Source organism: Agelaius tricolor, unplaced genomic scaffold (assembly GCF_023055355.1).
Source record: "Agelaius tricolor isolate 1412-34295 unplaced genomic scaffold, bAgeTri1.0.p SCAF_1, whole genome shotgun sequence".
Lineage (NCBI taxonomy): Eukaryota > Metazoa > Chordata > Aves > Passeriformes > Icteridae > Agelaius > Agelaius tricolor.
The window spans coordinates 91,535,369-91,554,380 of NW_027269261.1; the positions used below are offsets into that span (position 1 = coordinate 91,535,369).

Here is a 19,012-nt window from a genome sequence, read left to right on the forward strand (position 1 = left end):
TGTGTTCAGCGCCTTCCCTCCGCCGACCCCCGCCCCGGGGCCCCGCTCGACGCCGCCACGCCGCGCGGTGCCTGAAGGAAGCTCCCGTTCCCCTCGGCCAAGCTCTGCCTCCGCCCGGCGGCTCTGGCGGGCGGGCAGTGCGAGGGGCCGGTGCCGGGCGCCCCTCTGGGCAGGGGTGAGGCGCCTCCCGCCTCCAGTGCGGGAACGCCGAGCGCCGCCGGGCTCGCCTGGCCGGCAGCCACACAAAGCGTGGCTCTCCCCTCCCTTTGTCTGCGTGGCTTTGTCTCCTCCGTCCCCTCCCCGCCGCGGGCCGGGACTTTCTCCCCAGGCCCCCCTCCTCCTGTGGCCGCCGTTCTCCCCCCTTTTGTGCCACCTGCGCGCCGTGGGAACGGCCGCTCGCCCAATCCCGGTCCGGCCACGGCCGCTCCGCCAGCGCCGAGCCCGCACAGGTGCAGGCGGGCGGCGCCGGGGAGCGCGCGGTCCGCGCGCAGGGCTCGTCCCGCCGCCGCCGCCGCCTCCCCCGGGCAGCGCTTCCCGCGGGAAGGAGGGAGGGACACGGCGAGGCAGCGGCGCGCGCCGCTCCGCATGGAAGGCGGAGAGCGCGCGCGTGGGGCGAACGGAGAGGAGGGCGGGCGCGCGCGCGCGCGGGCGGGGCTCGGCGATATAACCCTTGCGAAGCTGCCTGGGAGACCCCGGGTTTTGGGGCTGCGCCAGCGCGCGCGGCGGCGCCTCCTCCTCCTCCTCCTCCTCTTCTCTTCCCTCTCCCCCCGCTCCGCTCCCGCCCGCCCTCCGCCCGCCCCCCCCGCGCGGAGTGGAAGGGGCCGGGGCTGGTGCCAGCAGCAGCAGCAGCAGCAGCGGCGTGAGCGCTCGAGCGGCCGCCATTTTACGCCAGCTCCAGCAGCAGCACTGCCCGGACACACCGCCGCGGGAGCGCGGAACGGGGGCAGCGCTTCAGCACGCCGAGCCGCGACCCGCGCCCCGAGAGACCCTTGGCACACGGCGGTTCTCTCCCCGCAGACACACACAGGTCAGGGCAGCCGGGCGCTGGCGGAGTGGAAGCGGGCCGGGTGGCAGAGCGGGCTGAGGCGGCGGAGGGCGGGAGGCGCACGCTGGGGCCCTGCAGCGCTGTGGGGCCGGGGCGCTGCGCGATGGGTGGAGGAGCTGCTGGCGCTGCCTTCGTGGCCGCCGCTGTCGGGCGGGCGGGGGCCGGCCGGGCCGGTGCGCCGGCCCCGGCGTGGCGGCGGCGGCCGAGGCACCACCCGAGCCGGGCCGGCGCGGGGCGTGTGGCTCCCGCCTTATTGTCCCGCCGGCCCCGCCGCTCCATTCATTGCCCGTGAGGGGCACGGGGCGAACCGCGGCCTCGGTGCCCAGCGTGTGCGCGGGGAGCGGGGTCTCCCGGGTTTGGCGTGGTCCCGGTCACGTCGGGAGGCGGTGGGCGATGGGCAGCGGCGTTTCCTGGCTGGGAAACGGGGCCTTGCATTGTTCCGGACAGGAGTGTGGCCGGGAGGCGGCGGCGGGGCCGGGAGGCTCCGCGAGCTCCCGGCCGGGTGGTGAAATCGGGCCCGGGGTGTTGCAACCCGCTCTCCGGGGGGAATAGGGTGAGAGGTGGGGAATGGCCGGGGCTCCGGGCGGGGGGGAGCCGCTCCTCCCGCGGGAGTGTTGCGGGGAGGGGGGGAAGTCGGTCACTGGAGGAAGTTGTAGGACATCTGAACGCGCGGAGCACGTGTTTCCATCGGGCTCATGGCCGCCGCCGCCGTGGGTGGGTGCGGGCTGGGAAGAGCGCTTTGTTCCTCTCGCTTGCCCGGCCGGCACCGAAGTGGAGGCGGGAAGGGATCCCGGCCGCGCCCGGGGCCTGGAGAGGCGGCGTGAGCCGAGGGGCAGCGAGTTTGCAGCGGGCGGTGGAGGCGGCAGCGAGTGTCAGTGACGGTATCGCGGTGCATGTGGCAGGTTTGCTTGTCCTGCCACCCCCGCTCTGGCCTTTTTGCTCCATTTCTAACTTGTTCGGAGTGTCTTAGGGAGTGCGTTAGAGAGAGGGGAGGTGAGTCAGTGTCTGTCTGGGTTGTGTAAAACCTGCAGTGAAAGCTACCCCACCCCCCCTAGGCAGTGGTGTTAGGGCTTTCCTTTGTGTTAGTGCTTCTTGTGAGGAATTTCCTGCGCCTTGCAAAGCTAAAAAAAAAAGTGTCAGGGCGGTGATCTGCTATTTTTTATATTTTTTTCCCACGACTTTCAAAGAATAGGATAGTCTGTTGCATGTATCATCACTTGAATTGTTCTACCTGAAGATATATCTAGCTTAATTTTGATGCTTATTGCATTTGAACAGATATCTGGAAACATGGCTACTGAGCATGTTAATGGGAATGGTACTGAAGAGCCCATGGATACTTCTGCTGCAGTTACCCATTCTGAGCATTTCCAGACATTGCTTGATGCTGGTTTACCACAGAAAGTTGCTGAAAAACTAGATGAAATTTACGTTGCAGGTAAGATCTAAGACTTGCAAAACTACACATACAATATTTTATTGGATTCTGCTGTCTTTGGGCTAAAATAGCAACTTTTTGTGGTTTCCAAAAGTATGGGAACTGCAGTCTTACCAAAATCTGGATGTTATACACTCAGTACTTCAATTTATTGTAGTATCTTTCAGAGGAAAGTCCCAGGCTACTTGGGCTGACGGGTGGTATGCAGGGGACCAGAGCAACAGCTGGAATAGGCAACAGATGATTTTTAGGAGGAGCAGGTGATGTGGTCTTTGTGCATTTTTTGCAGTAATTGTAGGTAACAGTAAGAAACTAAAGCCTTGGTATGCATCTTCGTGTGTAAGTGATACTTCCTGACATGGTGTTTGGGCTTATGGATGTAGAAGTTGTGGTGTTGGTTTTTTCAGATGTGGTAATAGCCAGCATTTTTTAAGGCTTGATTTTGGAGTGTGATGGCCATTTTTAGTGCTGGAGTTTATTTGTATTTATAGTCTTCTAAAAGCGTACCAAGGTACCATTGCTAAGCAAGCTAAGTCAGGCTTTGGTAGGTTTTGATAGACTCCTCTGAATTCAGATTCAGGATATTGACATTAAACTTGGCCCATGTAACGTCTGGGTTTCACAGAAGTCAAATGAACACATATATGTAGTAACTTTTACTCTGAGTCCTATCTCTTTTTTGTTTTAATAAAAGGATTATATATCCTATAATATTTAACTTCAAAGGAACTAAATGGTTTTTGATGCATAGTAACTTACTTTAATCAGTAATTGATTTAGAGGTCATGGAAATGTGTTAGGGATGCTACATTAGGTTTTACAAAGATTACTGACCAAATATAATTAGTAATTTTTTTCTTTTCTCTAGGCCTAGTTGCACATAGTGATCTAGATGAAAGAGCTATTGAAGCTTTAAAGGAATTCAATGAAGAAGGTGCACTGGCGGTGCTTCAGCAGTTTAAAGACAGTGATCTCTCACACGTTCAGGTAACATTTAGCAGTTTACAGAATAATTGTTGAGGGATAAACTGTTAGTTGTCTGGGAAGAGGTCTGAGTCTCTTCAGTGATCCGTATGTGATATGTAAAGTGAACACTATTAGTTCAAGGTAAAAGGAAATTCTGGCTTGTCATGTTTTCAGAACTGAAGGTTGTATCTTTTGCAGAACAAAAGTGCCTTTTTATGTGGAGTCATGAAGACATACAGGCAGAGGGAAAAACAGGGGACCAAGGTGGCAGATTCTAGCAAAGGACCAGATGAGGCAAAAATTAAGGTATGTCAGTAAAGATTTAAGCTATGAGGTCTATCTGTTGTTTGTTTTTCCGAGTTGTTGTGATAGTTATGTTGGTTGTTTTCGAACTGTGCTTTTTTTAAAAAAGATTATTACAGAGTATTTGTCATATTTGTCATTGTTGAAAGCTGTCACTTGAAATTTTGTCTTGCACTTCTTTCTTTTCAAGTAGAAAGTTAATATATTGCTGGAACTGAACATGTAAAAGGGAAAAAGGTTTCACAGTTTGCTCTATGTCTTATTGAGACAGTTACTCTATTTTGCAGTAAAAAGTTTGTGCATACTTGTCAGCATGGTTACTCAAGTTCAAAATGCTTAAGTTCAGCTATTGCTGATTGTTTTTTGTGTTCTGTTTTTTTTTGTTGTTGTTATTTCCACTCCACCCCCTTAGTTCAGATTTAGAGCAACTCCACAATAGGGAGGAGATATCACGTGTCTGAAAAAACAGATTGTAATGGATTTAGGATTTAGCCAACTTCTTATGACATAATCACTCTGCTCATAAAGTGTACCCCAAACTGTCTTAATGGGTAAATTATTTTTTTTGACCGCATCTGCTGCTAGCAAGAGACTCCTTTCTCAAGAGTTAGGCATACAATGATTTATTTTAAAATACTGTGATTAGCAACTTTACCAAAGCTTAAGAGAAGGAAAACCATCCAGGCATGTTTAGGTGATGTCATAAAAGAACCCCAGAGAATCTTTCTTCTTTGATACTTCATGTATATAGTATAAAATGACTGTTACAAATAACTGTGTACCCTATAAAATTAGAAAATCTTATTTTCTCTTGACTTTGAGGCTGAGATGCCATTAATTATAAACTAAAAAAAAAACTGATGCAGTTTTTGTCACTGCCACATAAAACAACAATATTATGAGGACTTGGTTAATAACTTCAAGTAGTATGGCTTTTACTGCTGATGGCTCTAGCATTTAAAATAACTGCAATTTTGTTGTTGTAAAATTGCTAACTCTTGACTATAATTTGGCTTGTTTAATATGCAGTTTCTTTGTGTGTAGAGTTGATTTGTCTTTGTACAAAATTATTATGAAAGACTTAATTTCAGAGGAATTTCTCATGTGTTTACATACTGAATGTCAGCTAACATTTTAAGTTGGTATTATGCCTGTAACTATATCTGACTATATCTATAACTACATGCAGTGGTTCTAGTGAGGGTTAGTTTTCCTGGGATCCTGTATAAGCCCACAAGGAATTTGAAGGGGGGATAAGAGAAAGGAAGTAGTACTATCACTTGGGTAGTTGGGTACCTGAAACAGTCTGTATGGTGTTCCAGGGGTGTAAGCACTTAAACATGTGTTCTTTAACTTCACACTTATGAGTAATCTCATTAAGTGCAGGGAACTCTTCTGCATAAACGTCTGCAGGATTGGACATGCCAAAACAAGAAGTGGCTCAGACTAAGATCTTCCTAATTAAAGGGAAGCTCTGTTACTATTATAATACTTGGCTTTTTTTTTTTTTTAATGAAAATGAAGGAATTGGGAAAACTGGATGTGAATCTCTAATTTTCTAGCAGTGTTTCTTTACCTAATAGTTCTGTTAATTGTTTTGCAAGTTTCTTGTTGAAGTACCAGTAGTAGATTTGTTTGTGGGACCTTCAAAGCAGTACAGTTTAAAAGGAATTGGAAGCATGTCTGTCTGTGAATGAAGCGCAGCTAAACTTGCTCAGTTTGTATGTGATTTTAAAATCTTAAGTTTTTGCTTGAAGGCACTGTTGGAGAGAACTGGCTACACTCTTGATGTGACTACTGGACAGAGGAAATATGGTGGGCCTCCTCCAGAGTCTGTATATTCAGGACAGCAACCTTCTGTTGGTACAGAGGTAAGAAGGAGAAGATGTTTATGCAGATGTAGACTTACTCATTGGAAATACTTTTTATAAACAGTGCTTTGTATGTCTGTTGTAGATATTTGTGGGCAAGATTCCGAGAGACTTGTTTGAAGATGAACTTGTTCCATTATTTGAGAAGGCTGGACCTATATGGGATCTCCGCTTAATGATGGATCCACTAACCGGTCTAAACAGAGGATATGCTTTTGTCACTTTTTGTACTAAAGAAGCAGCTCAGGAAGCTGTTAAACTGGTAAGTTTTCTTGGACTTTTTTCTTTTTTGATGAAGTGCACTCTGGCTCAGAAGCAGTTGTCGTCCTGGTCCTAGTACTTAAATGCTTAAGGTGAAACTGTTATTGTTAGATTACTTCATAATCCACTAGGTGTTAAATTTATTTCTTCATTGTATATGAAGATTTTCTGACTGCATTAGGGACAGGGGAAAAAAAAAGCTGATGGACTGCTGTTTGGTCCAGTTAGATGAGCCTTTATTATTAATCAAAGTTGTATTAGCAGTAGTGACTTTTGAGCTGTCGGCATGTGTATGAGTTCTGGAGAGCAGTGATGTTGGAGTTGCTGGGGTGCAAGGGCAGTGCTGATCAGGGTGTCTCTGACTCCTGATGTGTTTCTGCACCAGCAGGGGGCCCGTGCTGGAAAAGTACTTCAAAGTCACAGAGTTTCATAAGATACTTCACATGGGGAAAAAATGTCTCTTGAGCATTGAAGGTCTGTTCTGTTAGCTGCAGCTGACAGGGAAACATAATAAATCTTGCCACTCTAAGGAGCATTCCCTCTGTTTTACACAGAGGTATGAAATAGTTTGGTGTGATAAACTCAGGTTTTATGCATGAAGTACCCATCATTAAAGAAGAGGGGGGGGAGAAACACTGCCCTGATCTTGCACAGGGCACTTATTTTCCTGGCTAAGTTAAATTTGAGTTTTTTGAGCTGGTTACTGCTACACTGATGTGACCAAGATGAGTGTGTATGACTTGCTAGTGCTAGCCATACTCATTGTGAAGTGTACTGATACTGTATTACTATAGTAGGGTTAACTAAAAACCTTGGTTTGTGATGAGGTAGAGCTTAAACTAAGGTACCCTATTCACATATAAGTCAATTGGTGGAGACAAATCAAGCTGAAAATGGGAATTTGTTTTGAGAAAGCACACAAATATCTGCAAAAGTGGAAGTACAAAACCAATGTGGTATACACTGATTAGCTTTTTAAATAAGATCAGTTGGTTGTTAGATATACTGGGGATAACTGTGTGTTCTCCTTGTACTTTCATAGTCCACCTAGCTGTTGTGTGTATGTGTGAACACTTGAGAGTTAACTCTTTAAACTTAGCAGTACAGTGAAACAAAGCACATAAGTTCTTGGAGGCACCTAGTAAATAAAACAAAACAATTTTTCTTCATTAAGCTGGATTTTGCTTAAAGGTAACATGCTCTGGGAAGTCATTCAAGTCATGTTTCCAGAAAAGTAACATCAGATCCTAGCCTCAGTCTTCCACTAAACGATACAAGGAAAGGAGCTACTTGATGTCCCTTTATGTCTGATCTTTGATATGCAGGAAAAAAGCACTCTATGTCCTGCTTGTGAGTTAAACAGCCGCTGAGTGTAATAGCTAAGAAATGTTGCAGTTGATGGAGCAGTATTTCAACTTTCATGCTCAACTCTTAGAAAGTAGTGTTAGTCTTAAATTGGATTCTATGATATGTGTCAGGTTTTTTTGGAGTGATTTCAACCATAATTGACTGGCTAGTTTGGTATATAAGTTTCCCAAGTTATCTAAAAGTGGTTTACAGGACTATTAGCAAATTGTGGCTGTCGAGTTCAGTTGAAAATTGTGGGTCTGTAACTTGTATTAGTTACACATGCATGGGAGATACTGCTGAAAGACCTCTTCAAAACACTGAACACTTGGTCCTAGCCATTATCATAACCTTTTATTTTAACAGGTGGTGTTCTTTTTGATACTGCCTGTAGCCTTCTCAGGTGTATACAACTTCCCAGCTTTCTGGATTCCTTGTGATAATGTTTCTTCTGTTATTTCCCATCTTTTTCCAAGAGGCTTTTTTTTTTTCAGGACAATATAGAAAAAAATGAGATTGAAAGTCTCTGCATTGTCTATACACTTTTGAGTGATAAGAGACAGCTTTGTTTTTGTCAATACCAAACTACAGTGGAGAATTAACTGACCTATCTTCAGGTTCTTGGAGTTGGTGTAACATATTTTGCATACAATTCATGTTTGTGGCTGCTGTATGTATCTTCCACAGTCTGCAGGTCAACTTAATGTAAAACTGAACTAAAATTTCTGGATACACTTAATGTTGGCATACTTTATTCTTTAACAAGAAATCTTGCAGTTTAGAAGGTTGAAGTCTTGATTTTGTATATGCATTTTTAAGCCACTTATAATTAATTACTCTTCATATCTGTAATTCTTCTCAGTATCAGGCCACAGTATCACTCCATTTTTGTCTTAAGCAAAGACAGAACTATTTTAAAAACAATTAAGGAAATTCTCTCCTATTTTTGTGACTAGTATTTAATTCAGTGCAGTTAACCCTTTGCTAGTTAAGTAGAAATGGCATCTCAGATGTTCACACAAGTATTCACTGTCAAAGTATGACTTTTTTTATCTCACTTTTTCCCCTGTTAGCATGTTTACTTTATACTGTTTAAGAATTACAACTCCAGTTGTGTTCTTTTGCACACATGTTCAGTTCTCCTTCCTATTTCATAAGAAGTTGCTAGAGTTAAGTTTTTCAAAAGATTTCTGTGTGAATAAGGTTACTGTAGATATGTACAGAATAAAGACTTTTGAGGTGAAGCTTATAGGAAAACATACTGAAAACTATTGAAGCATTCAGTATATTTTTGACTAGAACAGGTGTAAGCTTATCAGAATGGAACTACGGATGAATTAAGTAGTTTGCTAACTATGCATGGAGGTGCAGCTTACCGTTTGCTCCTAGTAAACTAAAATTGGTAGTGAAAATATAGGTTAGTAAAGTGACAGGACAGACCTGCATATTTTGACTTGTTCATGAGTAAGTTCTTACATAAGTCAATGAGAAAAAACCCAAAATGATTACATTGTCTAGAGGGTGGCAATCTCTGCTACTGACTTCAGACACAGATTCCATGGTGACAGGAGGGGGAAGCAGTATGCTGACATAGCTACTTTGGTAGCCTGACTGTTTTGGCACTTTACCCAGATCATGATCTGAGCCTTTTTATGGCTAGTCTGAGTTTGCAGATGGTATGCAAAGTATTTACCTAAAAATTACCAACTTGATGGTCAAGAACACCTAACTGACAACTTTTCTGTGTAGAGAGGAACACGCAGTGAAAAATAGTGGTTAATACATTGGAGGATGAAAAAACTACTAGAAACTATCAGTGAAACTGTAAAATGGTAGAATATATTAATTTTACATTGTTAATTTTACTCTCATACAACATACTGAGTTGTATGAGCAACTCTTACATTCGATTAAATGTATAGCCAAACTTCAGTGTTAAGACTTTAGCAGGACTGGTTGGATAATACTTTCAATTATCCATGTAGAATAGAGTATTTAATTTGAAAGGGACCTGCAGTGATCATCTTGTCCATCTGCCTGACCATTTCATGGCTGACCAAAATTGTTGTGGTCATCTTGATCATCAAGAGCATTTTCCAGATGCCTCTCTTAGACTGTGGCAGCTTTGGGGCATTGACCACCTCTCTAGGAAGCCTGTTCCAGTATTTGAGCACCCTCTCAGTAAAAAAAGTTTCCTAATGCAAGGAAATGTTTTCTAGTGTACAGTTCAGTTAGTGAAGGATCACTTTCATAGACCAATAAACTGTCAGCTTCTTTAAAGGTGTTTCTTTAGGGGACTCCTTTTTTTAGCTACTAAAACCTGTCTCTTCATTAATGTGTATATTTAATAGTGATGATAATATATATGCAACTAGCGCTGCTCCTACTTCAGCTTCCTACTTAAAAATCAACTATTCCTGTGCCACATTGGCAACAGATATGGAGATGGAAGTCCTTTGTTGTCTCCTGCTATGTTTTGAGACATAATTCATTGTGAAAATGTGTCCTTTTCACATGTACAGTTCTCCTTCTTGTTCACTTTAGGTGCAGTTACCTAGCTTAGAAAACTTTCAGTAGTGGAGTTTTTGTTTGCCCAAGATAAATAGTAATAAACATCTTTCTCCAGATTTTATTGCATAAAAAGCATGGTGGGGTGGAGGATAACTAGCTTATGTAGTAAGATTTACCATCAAGCACAAAATAAATCATAGAATAAATAGCTAGATAAAATTTTAAAAATATTTCCTGCTGCTTGGCAATAAGATGTTGACCACAAAATTCATTTTCTTAGCTAAAGGGCTGTCTGTTGCAGGGCTTCCAGTTAGAAGTGGGTTGATATACCAGCAGTTGTCCTCCCTGCTGCTTATTTGAATGATGTATGTCTGTGTCTTCATCTCAATTAAAGGCATTTTTTGATGTTTTCTTAACAGATGTCTGCAGTAATCCTTCTTTTTTTCCCCCCTTAAACTGCTGACATGTTCAGGGTATCTTCCAGATGTTATGGGAGAAGCATTTTAACAGAAGTCTTAGGATTTCAAGTCATTAGAAAGTTGTTCTTGCTGTTGACTTGTGTAATGTTTATGCGTTGGAAAGTATTTGCCAGTTGCTCTTGAATATTTTGTGGAGAAGACCTGATCACAACTCTCTTTTGTTAACTGTGGAACTTCAGAAGTGAATTTGACTTTAATTGCAACTCATGTATTGTATTACACACAAATCAAGAATTTATAGCTACAGCCTATAGAGAAACTTGCATTTTTTTTTCTGCATGGTTGTGAAGGGAGAAGCCTTGACCTTGATGATTTGCATCATTCTATATGAAAAAGTTTCTAAAGAAAAAAGTGTTGAGAGACTCGAACAAGGAAGAAAGCGTTGGCTGAAATTGTGGAGAGACTTTAGAAAACATGGATATACTTCAGAGTAGTTGAATATGCATCTTAAAAATGTGTTAAGATGCAAAAATTTAGTAAATTTTTCAATTCTGAGTTTTCCAAAGTTAAATATTTGGTATGCTGCTGTTGCAGAGGGCGAAAATTATTTGTAACTGATGATTGTCCAATAAATTTTTTGTTGCAGTACAACAACCATGAAATTCGGTCTGGAAAACACATTGGTGTATGCATCTCTGTTGCCAATAATAGGCTTTTTGTTGGCTCTATTCCTAAGAGTAAAACCAAGGAGCAAATTGTTGAAGAATTCAGCAAAGTAACAGGTGAGTCAGTGACTAGATTTTATAGACCTGGAAGGTGTCAAATGTGGTCAGTGATGTGCTGTCTTCTAGCTTATGATGATGATGAAAACAAACCAAGCCCACACAACATTTATCTCAATATTATGTGTTGGGGTTTGTTTGGGTTTTTTAAAAACCGTTGTTTTGCTGAGGGCTGAGATACTTGTAATTAGACTAGATGGGTGGTTCTAAGTTCTACCTGTAGAGTAAGTGTGTAATGTTTAAAAAATATGTTCAAAGAAATTTGAATTAAAAGTTTAATAATTACAATACTAATGGGTGTTTTAAAACTTCTCGAGGCAAAACTGAAGCAAGCAGAAGAATGTAACTGGTTCTGAGCTTTATAATTCTTAAATTTTAAGAATCTCTTTTTGATAATATTTGAACTTGCAAAGGTACTGTTGCTCTGTTACTGAATTACAGACTTCAGGTTCTTTGGAGCAATAAACTTTTTAGGTATTGGGGTCATGCAACTTTTATCTCTTGTTGTTTAGACATTATGGAAAAAGCACACACTGATAAGTGTTGTAACTTAGGGGTTTAAGAGGAGAATTGACAAAGCAAAACTTTTGGCTGCCCCTAACTCTCCTCCATTCAGTCAGAGTAGTATTCTTCCATAGCTACAAAGACAACCTGCACTTTATGATGCAAATCAATGGATTGAAAGCATAACAAATAAATCTTTTATTTCATTTCAGAGGGTCTTACAGATGTCATATTGTATCATCAGCCTGATGACAAGAAAAAGAACCGGGGTTTCTGTTTTCTTGAATATGAAGATCACAAAACTGCTGCTCAGGCCAGACGTAGGCTAATGAGTGGCAAAGTGAAAGTCTGGGGAAATGTTGTTACAGTGGAATGGGCTGACCCTATAGAAGACCCAGATCCTGAAGTCATGGCAAAGGTAATAAAGCTGTAATGGGACCATAGTACATTTAAAGTGCTCTGTTCCAAATTAGGCATTTCCTGGAATTAGCCTAAAATTATTTAACATCTTTTCAGCCTTCTTGACAGAGATGTAGGTGTGATTATAAGAAATGAATATACCTCAGAAATTGTGTGGATTTAAAAACTCTATATGGCCTTATATCATTTTGTGTTCCCATGGCTTAATAGTGAATGTAATTTTTGCCAAAATGACACACATGATGATGTCGTTAATTTTTTACTTGGAAGTTATGGTGGTGACTCCTGGAGTTAAAATAGTTATGTACCCTAGTATTTGGAAGGACAGAAATAGAGATATCCTCACGGAACAGCCTTAATTCTTTTTAAACCTGGAACTGTATCACTTCAGCATTAGAAAGAAGGTGTCAGTGTTCAAATGTATACAAGTGTATTTTCAAAGTTGCTATTAGCAGTTACTTCTGAGAAGTTCAGCAATTAGCTTGTATTTGGAGTTTGGTAGTTATTTTTAATTTGAGGGAGTTAATTCCTTTTAATACCTAGACTGGCAATGTTTTGGATTTTGAGCATTGAGGTGAAGCTGAAGTCTGGACTGTTAACATTTTGAAGTACGTTGTAGCAGTTGTTTTATATATGTGCCTGGTATCTTGCCAGAAACAAACTACCTGATTTATTTTTTTTTCCCATCAGATATTGCCCAACCCTGTCTTTTTCAGTTGTGTTGTGTAGCTGAGTTGTTTAATGGAATCTCTTAGCTAGCCCGTATCCTTATCTCTTTCTCTTTGCTTGCTTTTCGTCTGTGCTTTTACTCTCATCTGAGACACGTCACTTGCTGGAGTCCTACTTTGATGGACCTAGTAAGATAGCTTGGCTGGGATCTCCTCTTTGGTGAGCCATAAGGGAAAAGGGTTGGGGTGGGGGCTCATTTTAGGGAAAAAGCTGCTTTTGTAATACAGGTATTACAGAAGCTTTTGGACTATCTTGTCTGCAGACTTTATTTTTCTTGCCCAGCATGATAGACTGTCAGCAGTAGGGAAGGAGTCTTGCAGGTCAAATTTGTGGAAGGTGGCACTACCTAAATATGGCAGCCTGTATGTTTAGTTTCTTGGCTCAAAAGAGAAGAGACCTAATCCACCAAACTGTTAAAATAAATAAGCAGCAATTTCTGCTGATAAAACAGAATAGATGGAAAGGAAATTATAGGGGACATAATCAAGCATCTCTCCTAAGTAAGTTTGCAGATGTGCAGAGTAAAAGGCTAAAGAAATTAAAGCTTGATTGTGGTTTGCCCCATTTACTGTACAGTTTTATTTGAATATGTTAATACCTTCTATTGTGTTGTATTTGAAATGGGACATGAAAAGAGAAGAAACATGGAAACGAAGGAAAGAAATATAGAAAACATGGATAAAATCAACTTGAATACATCTGGTGCCACATGCCAAAGATAGGACATGAAGCTTGGGTTGAAGATATATGGAAAAGTGAGGCTCTATGAATAATACTGAAAAAGCAGAGACCATCTGGGTTGTGTCTGAAGACAGAAACTGAGATGATAATTGGTGTCTGACCTTCCTCACTGGCTGTGTCCTTTAGTTTATTCTTGCAACAAGGAAAGTCTCTACTCCAGTCTTTTTTGGCCACCTGCTGTACACGTGCAGAAGCTCACTGTATCTGGCCCTTCTCTAAGTGTAAGGTTTATTTTCTGTTCTTGGCATCTTTCTTCTAAGAGAAAGAGCAGCGAAGCTGCTGCTGCAGTCAGTAATCTCCTGGATGTGAGCTGCAGGTTGGCTGTCAGTGCTTCTGACTACTGTTAGTCCAGAGCAAAGGGAAAGCTATTGACCCATGTCATCTTGCACATTGCTGTGGTAGAAGGCTCTGGAGGAAACTGTGACTAGGAGAAGTAGGTTGTTTTTATCAGAATAATCATCTGGTCATCAGTTTTCTTGTCAAGACTGCTAGAAACACAAGTCCATAAGAGCAAGCTATAAGGAAGACAAATTCACACGTGTAGCCAGAAGATGAACAGTGTTCTAAATCTTTCAGAAGCAGCATGTCATTTCATCATATATGGACACTTACTAATATAAATTTCTGAAATGTCTACTCGAGTCTGTTTTCCTTTGTCCTTTTGATAAAATGTTGTGGAGAGTACTGTATGGGTAAATACTTTTCATTTAAATGGACTGTTTTCTTAAATACAAAGTAGCTTGAGCATGATGAGAGATGAAGCTAGATTCTCAAGCTAGATGGATGTGCTAGAGGAGATAAGTGCTCCTTCTAACAGATCAGAGTATAATTGGTCAAGGTATTGACTTCTGGTCCAAAGTGAATTTTTTTCCAACTTCTCAAGCAGCTGTGTTGATAGTTAAATTTCTCCTAAGTGTCATTTTGTTGCCTCTTACACCTGTAGTCTAGCTAAATTTATTAATATTTTACTTGATTTCTGTAGGATGGCTGAGGCTGCAGAGGACGTTCTGGAGTGGCAGGTTAAGCAGCTAAATAAAGTCTTATGCTTGTGGCTGTCTGGCAGATTACAGGACAAGAGACAGGGCTAGTATCCCTTGGAGAATGTGGCCTGAAGTGTTTGTGCTGTAGGTAAGAGGAGGAAAAGGAGCAGACACCAGAGGTTTTGGGATAGTCTAATCTTAAGCAGTTTTTTAAATGTGAGTTGTGCCTTGAAAACAAAATGCTGGTGCTGGGTATATTGCTTGTTACAAGTATCTATGGATTTTTAGTATAATAATGTGTGAGCTTTAATGCAGAAGACTTCTTTTTTTTTTTTCCACTTCCCTTCCTTTTTAGCTGGCTTAAGTAAAAATGGGTTCATCTTCTCTCACCCTATGCTTTAACCTGCCTAATAGCTTTTACATCATCTTTGACTCATTCAGTTATACTTCTAATCAGTAACATGAGCAAAGGTGTTAAAAATTCAGCTGTTAGAGATTAATGGATTTGTCTACATTGGGAAAATTTAAATTAGTTGGTTTTTTATTTCTTAAAAAAACACTATATTAGTGCATCTTTTAAAAAATAGTGATTATTCTATCTAGTTTTTAATCATGTCAGTCATCATGGATTTATTAGGCTGCTTAGGGTTCCTCGTGAGGTTGTAGTTTTCATCCTTTTCTAAAGAACAAGAATATGGAACATTTTTTTTAAAGTTAATGGTTTTCAAACCCATTGATTACATCACAGAACTTCCTGTAATTCATTTCCATGGAATAAAGTTAAGGTAGCAGTTAGGATATTTTACTAAAAATGGTTATTATGTATGTGTTACAATACATAAAGGTTGCTCTTGCCATCAAGACATGTAGGAGAAGCTTAATACATAATAGAAAACAGCTTTCCTGGTGGAGTTGGCTATGACTTTTATGATCTCCCGAGAATCAGCCGGAATTAACTATTGCCAAAGTCCAGAGCTGATACACTGGGCTAGATTTATGGTCTATAGTATCCCTTCTTCCAAATCTGCATCCAATCCTACTTCAGCTAGTCAGTGAGATAGATTTATGGAAGTCTGACCTGGTTCTTTTTGTAACTTAGTTACATAGCAGTTCCTCCAAAAAAGGTGTCTGGGTTTATTGAATTCCTGTATGTGGTGGAATCAGAAATCAAAGCATGCTTTCCTTGGTTCTTTCACACCTTGCGTTACTTGTGTTGACCTTCAGTGTCAGGAGTCAGTGCTGCCATGTGCAGTGTCATTTAATGGCATCGGCTAATTTGAAACCAGTAGGAGCAGAGAGGATGTAAGAGAAGTTGCAGGTCTTGCAGCTGACTGGCAGTTCCATTGTAGGCAGGTAAGACTGAGCATTCCTTGGCAGTAGGAGGTGATTAAACTGTCAGAGCATGGTGCCAGCACGTGGAAGGAACTCTTCTTGACAAGTTGGAAGGGTCTTTTAAATTGTGAGAGCACATGGATGGCATCGTGTAACCATGCTCATGTCTGGTCATTAAGTGCAGCCTTGGCATGGACACAAGGATGAATCTTTCAATCCTGTTGGGTCACTAATAGGTGATTCCTGCTTTCTGGTATATGTTGTGTGCTATGTTAAGTAAGGGTTTATTTTAAACTTTTGTCAGACTGCTCTAGATTTTCCCTTATCCTTTGCAGTTGGTGATTGGTGAAACTCTATATTGATGATTTAGTCAAGAGTTGGATGATTACCTGCCTTTCTAATTTTAGAAGCTGTGGAGTGGTCTTTGTGTAGCTTAAGAGTCCCACTGTGTGTGCTTTAGTGAACCAGGGGAGGGCATAAACTTCCACAGTTATTTGGGGGTGACACTTCCTCAAGGGAACAGCACACTTTGACTTGAGAAAGTTGAAGGGTAATTGGCCAGTGTCAGCCTTAGTATCCCCTTTCTGTCTGTAGTTCTTTCTTCTAGCAGTGGCTTCAGGTCACTGAGTGCCCCTCAGGCAAGCACAGTCCTGACATTAGGTGTTTGGTGTAGCTATAGCATGGGAACCACAAGTTAAGCAGCTTGAAAGCTGCAGGCCTGTCACCTCTGACCTAGATATTACAGTGATGACTGTTCTGCAAATAACTGAGCTAAAGCCTGTCTAAACAATTAAATGTTTTGATAAGTTAATTGTTTTGTGTGTAACCAATTCTGGTTACCTTCTCTCAAGTTTGATAGTGTTCTGGGTTGAAGATAACTGCTGGTAGGATCCTTTTAAGCACTAACACAAATTGGATTGACTTTCAGGATACTAATACTTTTGTAATCCTGTTTGATAACAGATTAAATATTTCTGTCAGGGAATTTTGGAGCTAATTCATGCTGTATGACTATTTATGTATACATATTCATATGTATGTAAAATGCTGTTCAGAAAACGTAATGGTGTTTCTTCAGTGCTGCCAATAGCAGTAACTTGCAAAGCTTCATTTTGTGTTTTGGAATTAGACCATACTCCTAAGTCCTTTTTTTTTTTTTTTTTTTTTTAAATCCCCTTTAGGTAAAAGTTTTGTTCGTACGCAATCTTGCCAATACTGTAACAGAGGAGATTCTAGAAAAGGCCTTCAGTCAATTTGGAAAGCTAGAACGAGTGAAGAAGCTAAAAGACTATGCTTTCATTCATTTTGATGAACGGGATGGTGCTGTAAAGGTAAGTGAGGAGGACTGTAACTCTGTGTGTGTGTGTTGTAAGTAGTGTTCTTAGAAGCTGTATTCTACTTTAATTTGAGAAAAAGCTTTGTCTGGAGAAATGGTAACACACTGTCACTGATAACTTTGTCCTCTCTGGGTGTCTCCTAGGATGATGCAATTCTAGCTTGAAAAGTGGATCTTAAATGCACCTGCACTAAGTAATTCTGCAGATGAGCTTTTAAGATAATAATGTTGTTACCATTTGAAACTCAAGTGCCAGAAGTTGAATGACTCTTCTCACCAAATTATTGGTAGAAATCTAAAGCAATTTCTCTAGGGCAGGTGATAAAAACTTAGGTAATATTTTTTATTTATTTTTCCAGGAATAAACTTTTTTTAAAAAATTATTTTCTTTTTTTTTAATGAGGGGTCCTGGAGAATTTAGTAGTTGTCATTCCTGGATTTTGCCAGCCCAGTCTTGATGTCATGTGTTGTTAAGGAAGGGAAAGTGTAATTCCCCTCCTGCCTGTAGTGTATCCATTTTTTTAATGTTATGTGGGTGGATGCAGGATACAGGGGGATTCAGTTTTCTTACATATCCATATGTTTTAAAGCAGATGCTTAGGAAGATGATGGGAGGAGTCTTAGTAAGATATATATCCTGTCAGGGCTTAGCTATGTAGAGTCCCTAAAAGTGGTAGAATCTTTAGGATTCCTCTGCTCAAAATTAACTTGTAGTAGTAACTGTGCCCCCGTGGGCACTGTACATGGCAGGGAGGGTAGGGGAGGAGTTGATGGTTTGCTGTTTGTTTTGCTTTTATTTTTTGAGGAGAGGGTTGTGGGGAGGTGGTGGTGTGGATTTGGGGAGGAGCTGGAGGTTTTTGTGGTTGGTTTGTCTGTTTTTTCCTTGTGATCAGAATGACTCTTTAATTTTTGTCTTCTGGTTGAAAAAGAAAGTGATATATATTGCAAGTAAAATAAAGGAATTGCAGAATATACTAAGCTCTGCTGTTTGCATGTGTGCTGACATTAGGAATTTATTCATGGATTACAAAATGTGCACTTTCAGAGGACAGTTCTGCCACTTCATTAACTGTAACAGCTTGCAAAGATCGAAGCCTGTTTTCAGTTTTGAGGGGAAAATTTTTAAACTGATACATGAAGTCCTGGGTTTGAGAGCCAAGTTCAGAAGAAATCCCTAACTGGACCCAATAATACTATGCTGTCTGATTGTCTAAATTTTTTTTTAGCTTTATATTGTAATTTTAGCTCTGGATAACAGATTTAAAAATGCGTACTCTAAAAGGTAGAAAAAAATTAACTTCAGATGTGCTTGGAAGTATATTTAAAGTCTGGTTAATTCCTTCAGGCAATGGAAGAAATGAATGGCAAAGATTTAGAGGGAGAAAACATTGAAATTGTTTTTGCTAAGCCACCAGATCAAAAAAGGAAAGAACGGAAAGCTCAGAGACAAGCGGCTAAAAATCAGATGTAAGTGTAAATGCATGTAGTTATGTTGTATTGCTTCTGAAAGACATGTACAATCCTGTCGAATTAGAACATCTGGGTATTCTATTAGATATACTGTACAGGTTCTCTGGCTTCTCTGAAAGATGTTGGATTCATTTTTGTTTGCATAAAAAATCTAATAGTGCTGTTTAGTGATAATTTAGGTACTGTCTTGCTCTGCTTATTGAGTGTGAGAGCACTGGAGGAACTGTCTGAAGGTCATGAAATATACATACTTCCCACTTTTTATTCTAAATTTCCGTGTGCTTCTGCAGTGATGTCACATGGATGAACTTAGCATTGTGTGTTCCTCTCAGCAGCCTTAGTAATATTGATACAGCACCCCCTCTTTAGTAAAGTACCCACTGAAAGGAGGGTCCTGATATTCTCTCTTGCCACTTCCAGAAGATGCATCTGCCCATGAAGCTTATAAACTCATACTGATAGAGATCTTGCACTAGTAAATGCTGAACGTGGTTAAAAACAACAACAAGAAGAAGGTAGTTTCTTGCTGGTGTGTTCTGCTTAATGTTCTCACGTGT

The 19,012-nt window shown here is 41.3% G+C and overlaps 1 protein-coding gene across 5 annotated transcripts in view; it reads left to right on the forward strand.

The window, feature by feature from the left end:
- Nucleotides 1–687: 687 nt before the first annotated feature.
- SYNCRIP (synaptotagmin binding cytoplasmic RNA interacting protein) overlaps nucleotides 688–19,012 on the forward strand; it is a 26,760-nt gene continuing 8,435 nt past the window's right edge. For 4 of the 5 annotated variants that reach the window (XM_071443517.1, XM_071443527.1, XM_071443538.1 and 1 more), the window contains exons 1-10: nucleotides 894–1,027; nucleotides 2,324–2,483; nucleotides 3,352–3,470; nucleotides 3,648–3,755; nucleotides 5,510–5,623; nucleotides 5,709–5,885; nucleotides 10,808–10,943; nucleotides 11,660–11,865; nucleotides 16,831–16,980; nucleotides 18,331–18,452. In XM_071443517.1, coding sequence (XP_071299618.1) covers nucleotides 2,336–2,483; nucleotides 3,352–3,470; nucleotides 3,648–3,755; nucleotides 5,510–5,623; nucleotides 5,709–5,885; nucleotides 10,808–10,943; nucleotides 11,660–11,865; nucleotides 16,831–16,980; nucleotides 18,331–18,452 — 1,280 coding nt within the window. In that variant the 5' untranslated portion in view covers nucleotides 894–1,027; nucleotides 2,324–2,335. Of the gene's footprint in view, nucleotides 1,028–2,323; nucleotides 2,484–3,351; nucleotides 3,471–3,647; nucleotides 3,756–5,509; nucleotides 5,624–5,708; nucleotides 5,886–10,807; nucleotides 10,944–11,659; nucleotides 11,866–16,830; nucleotides 16,981–18,330; nucleotides 18,453–19,012 lie in introns of all 5 variants that reach the window. The other variant, XM_071443554.1, reaches the window with a different exon arrangement.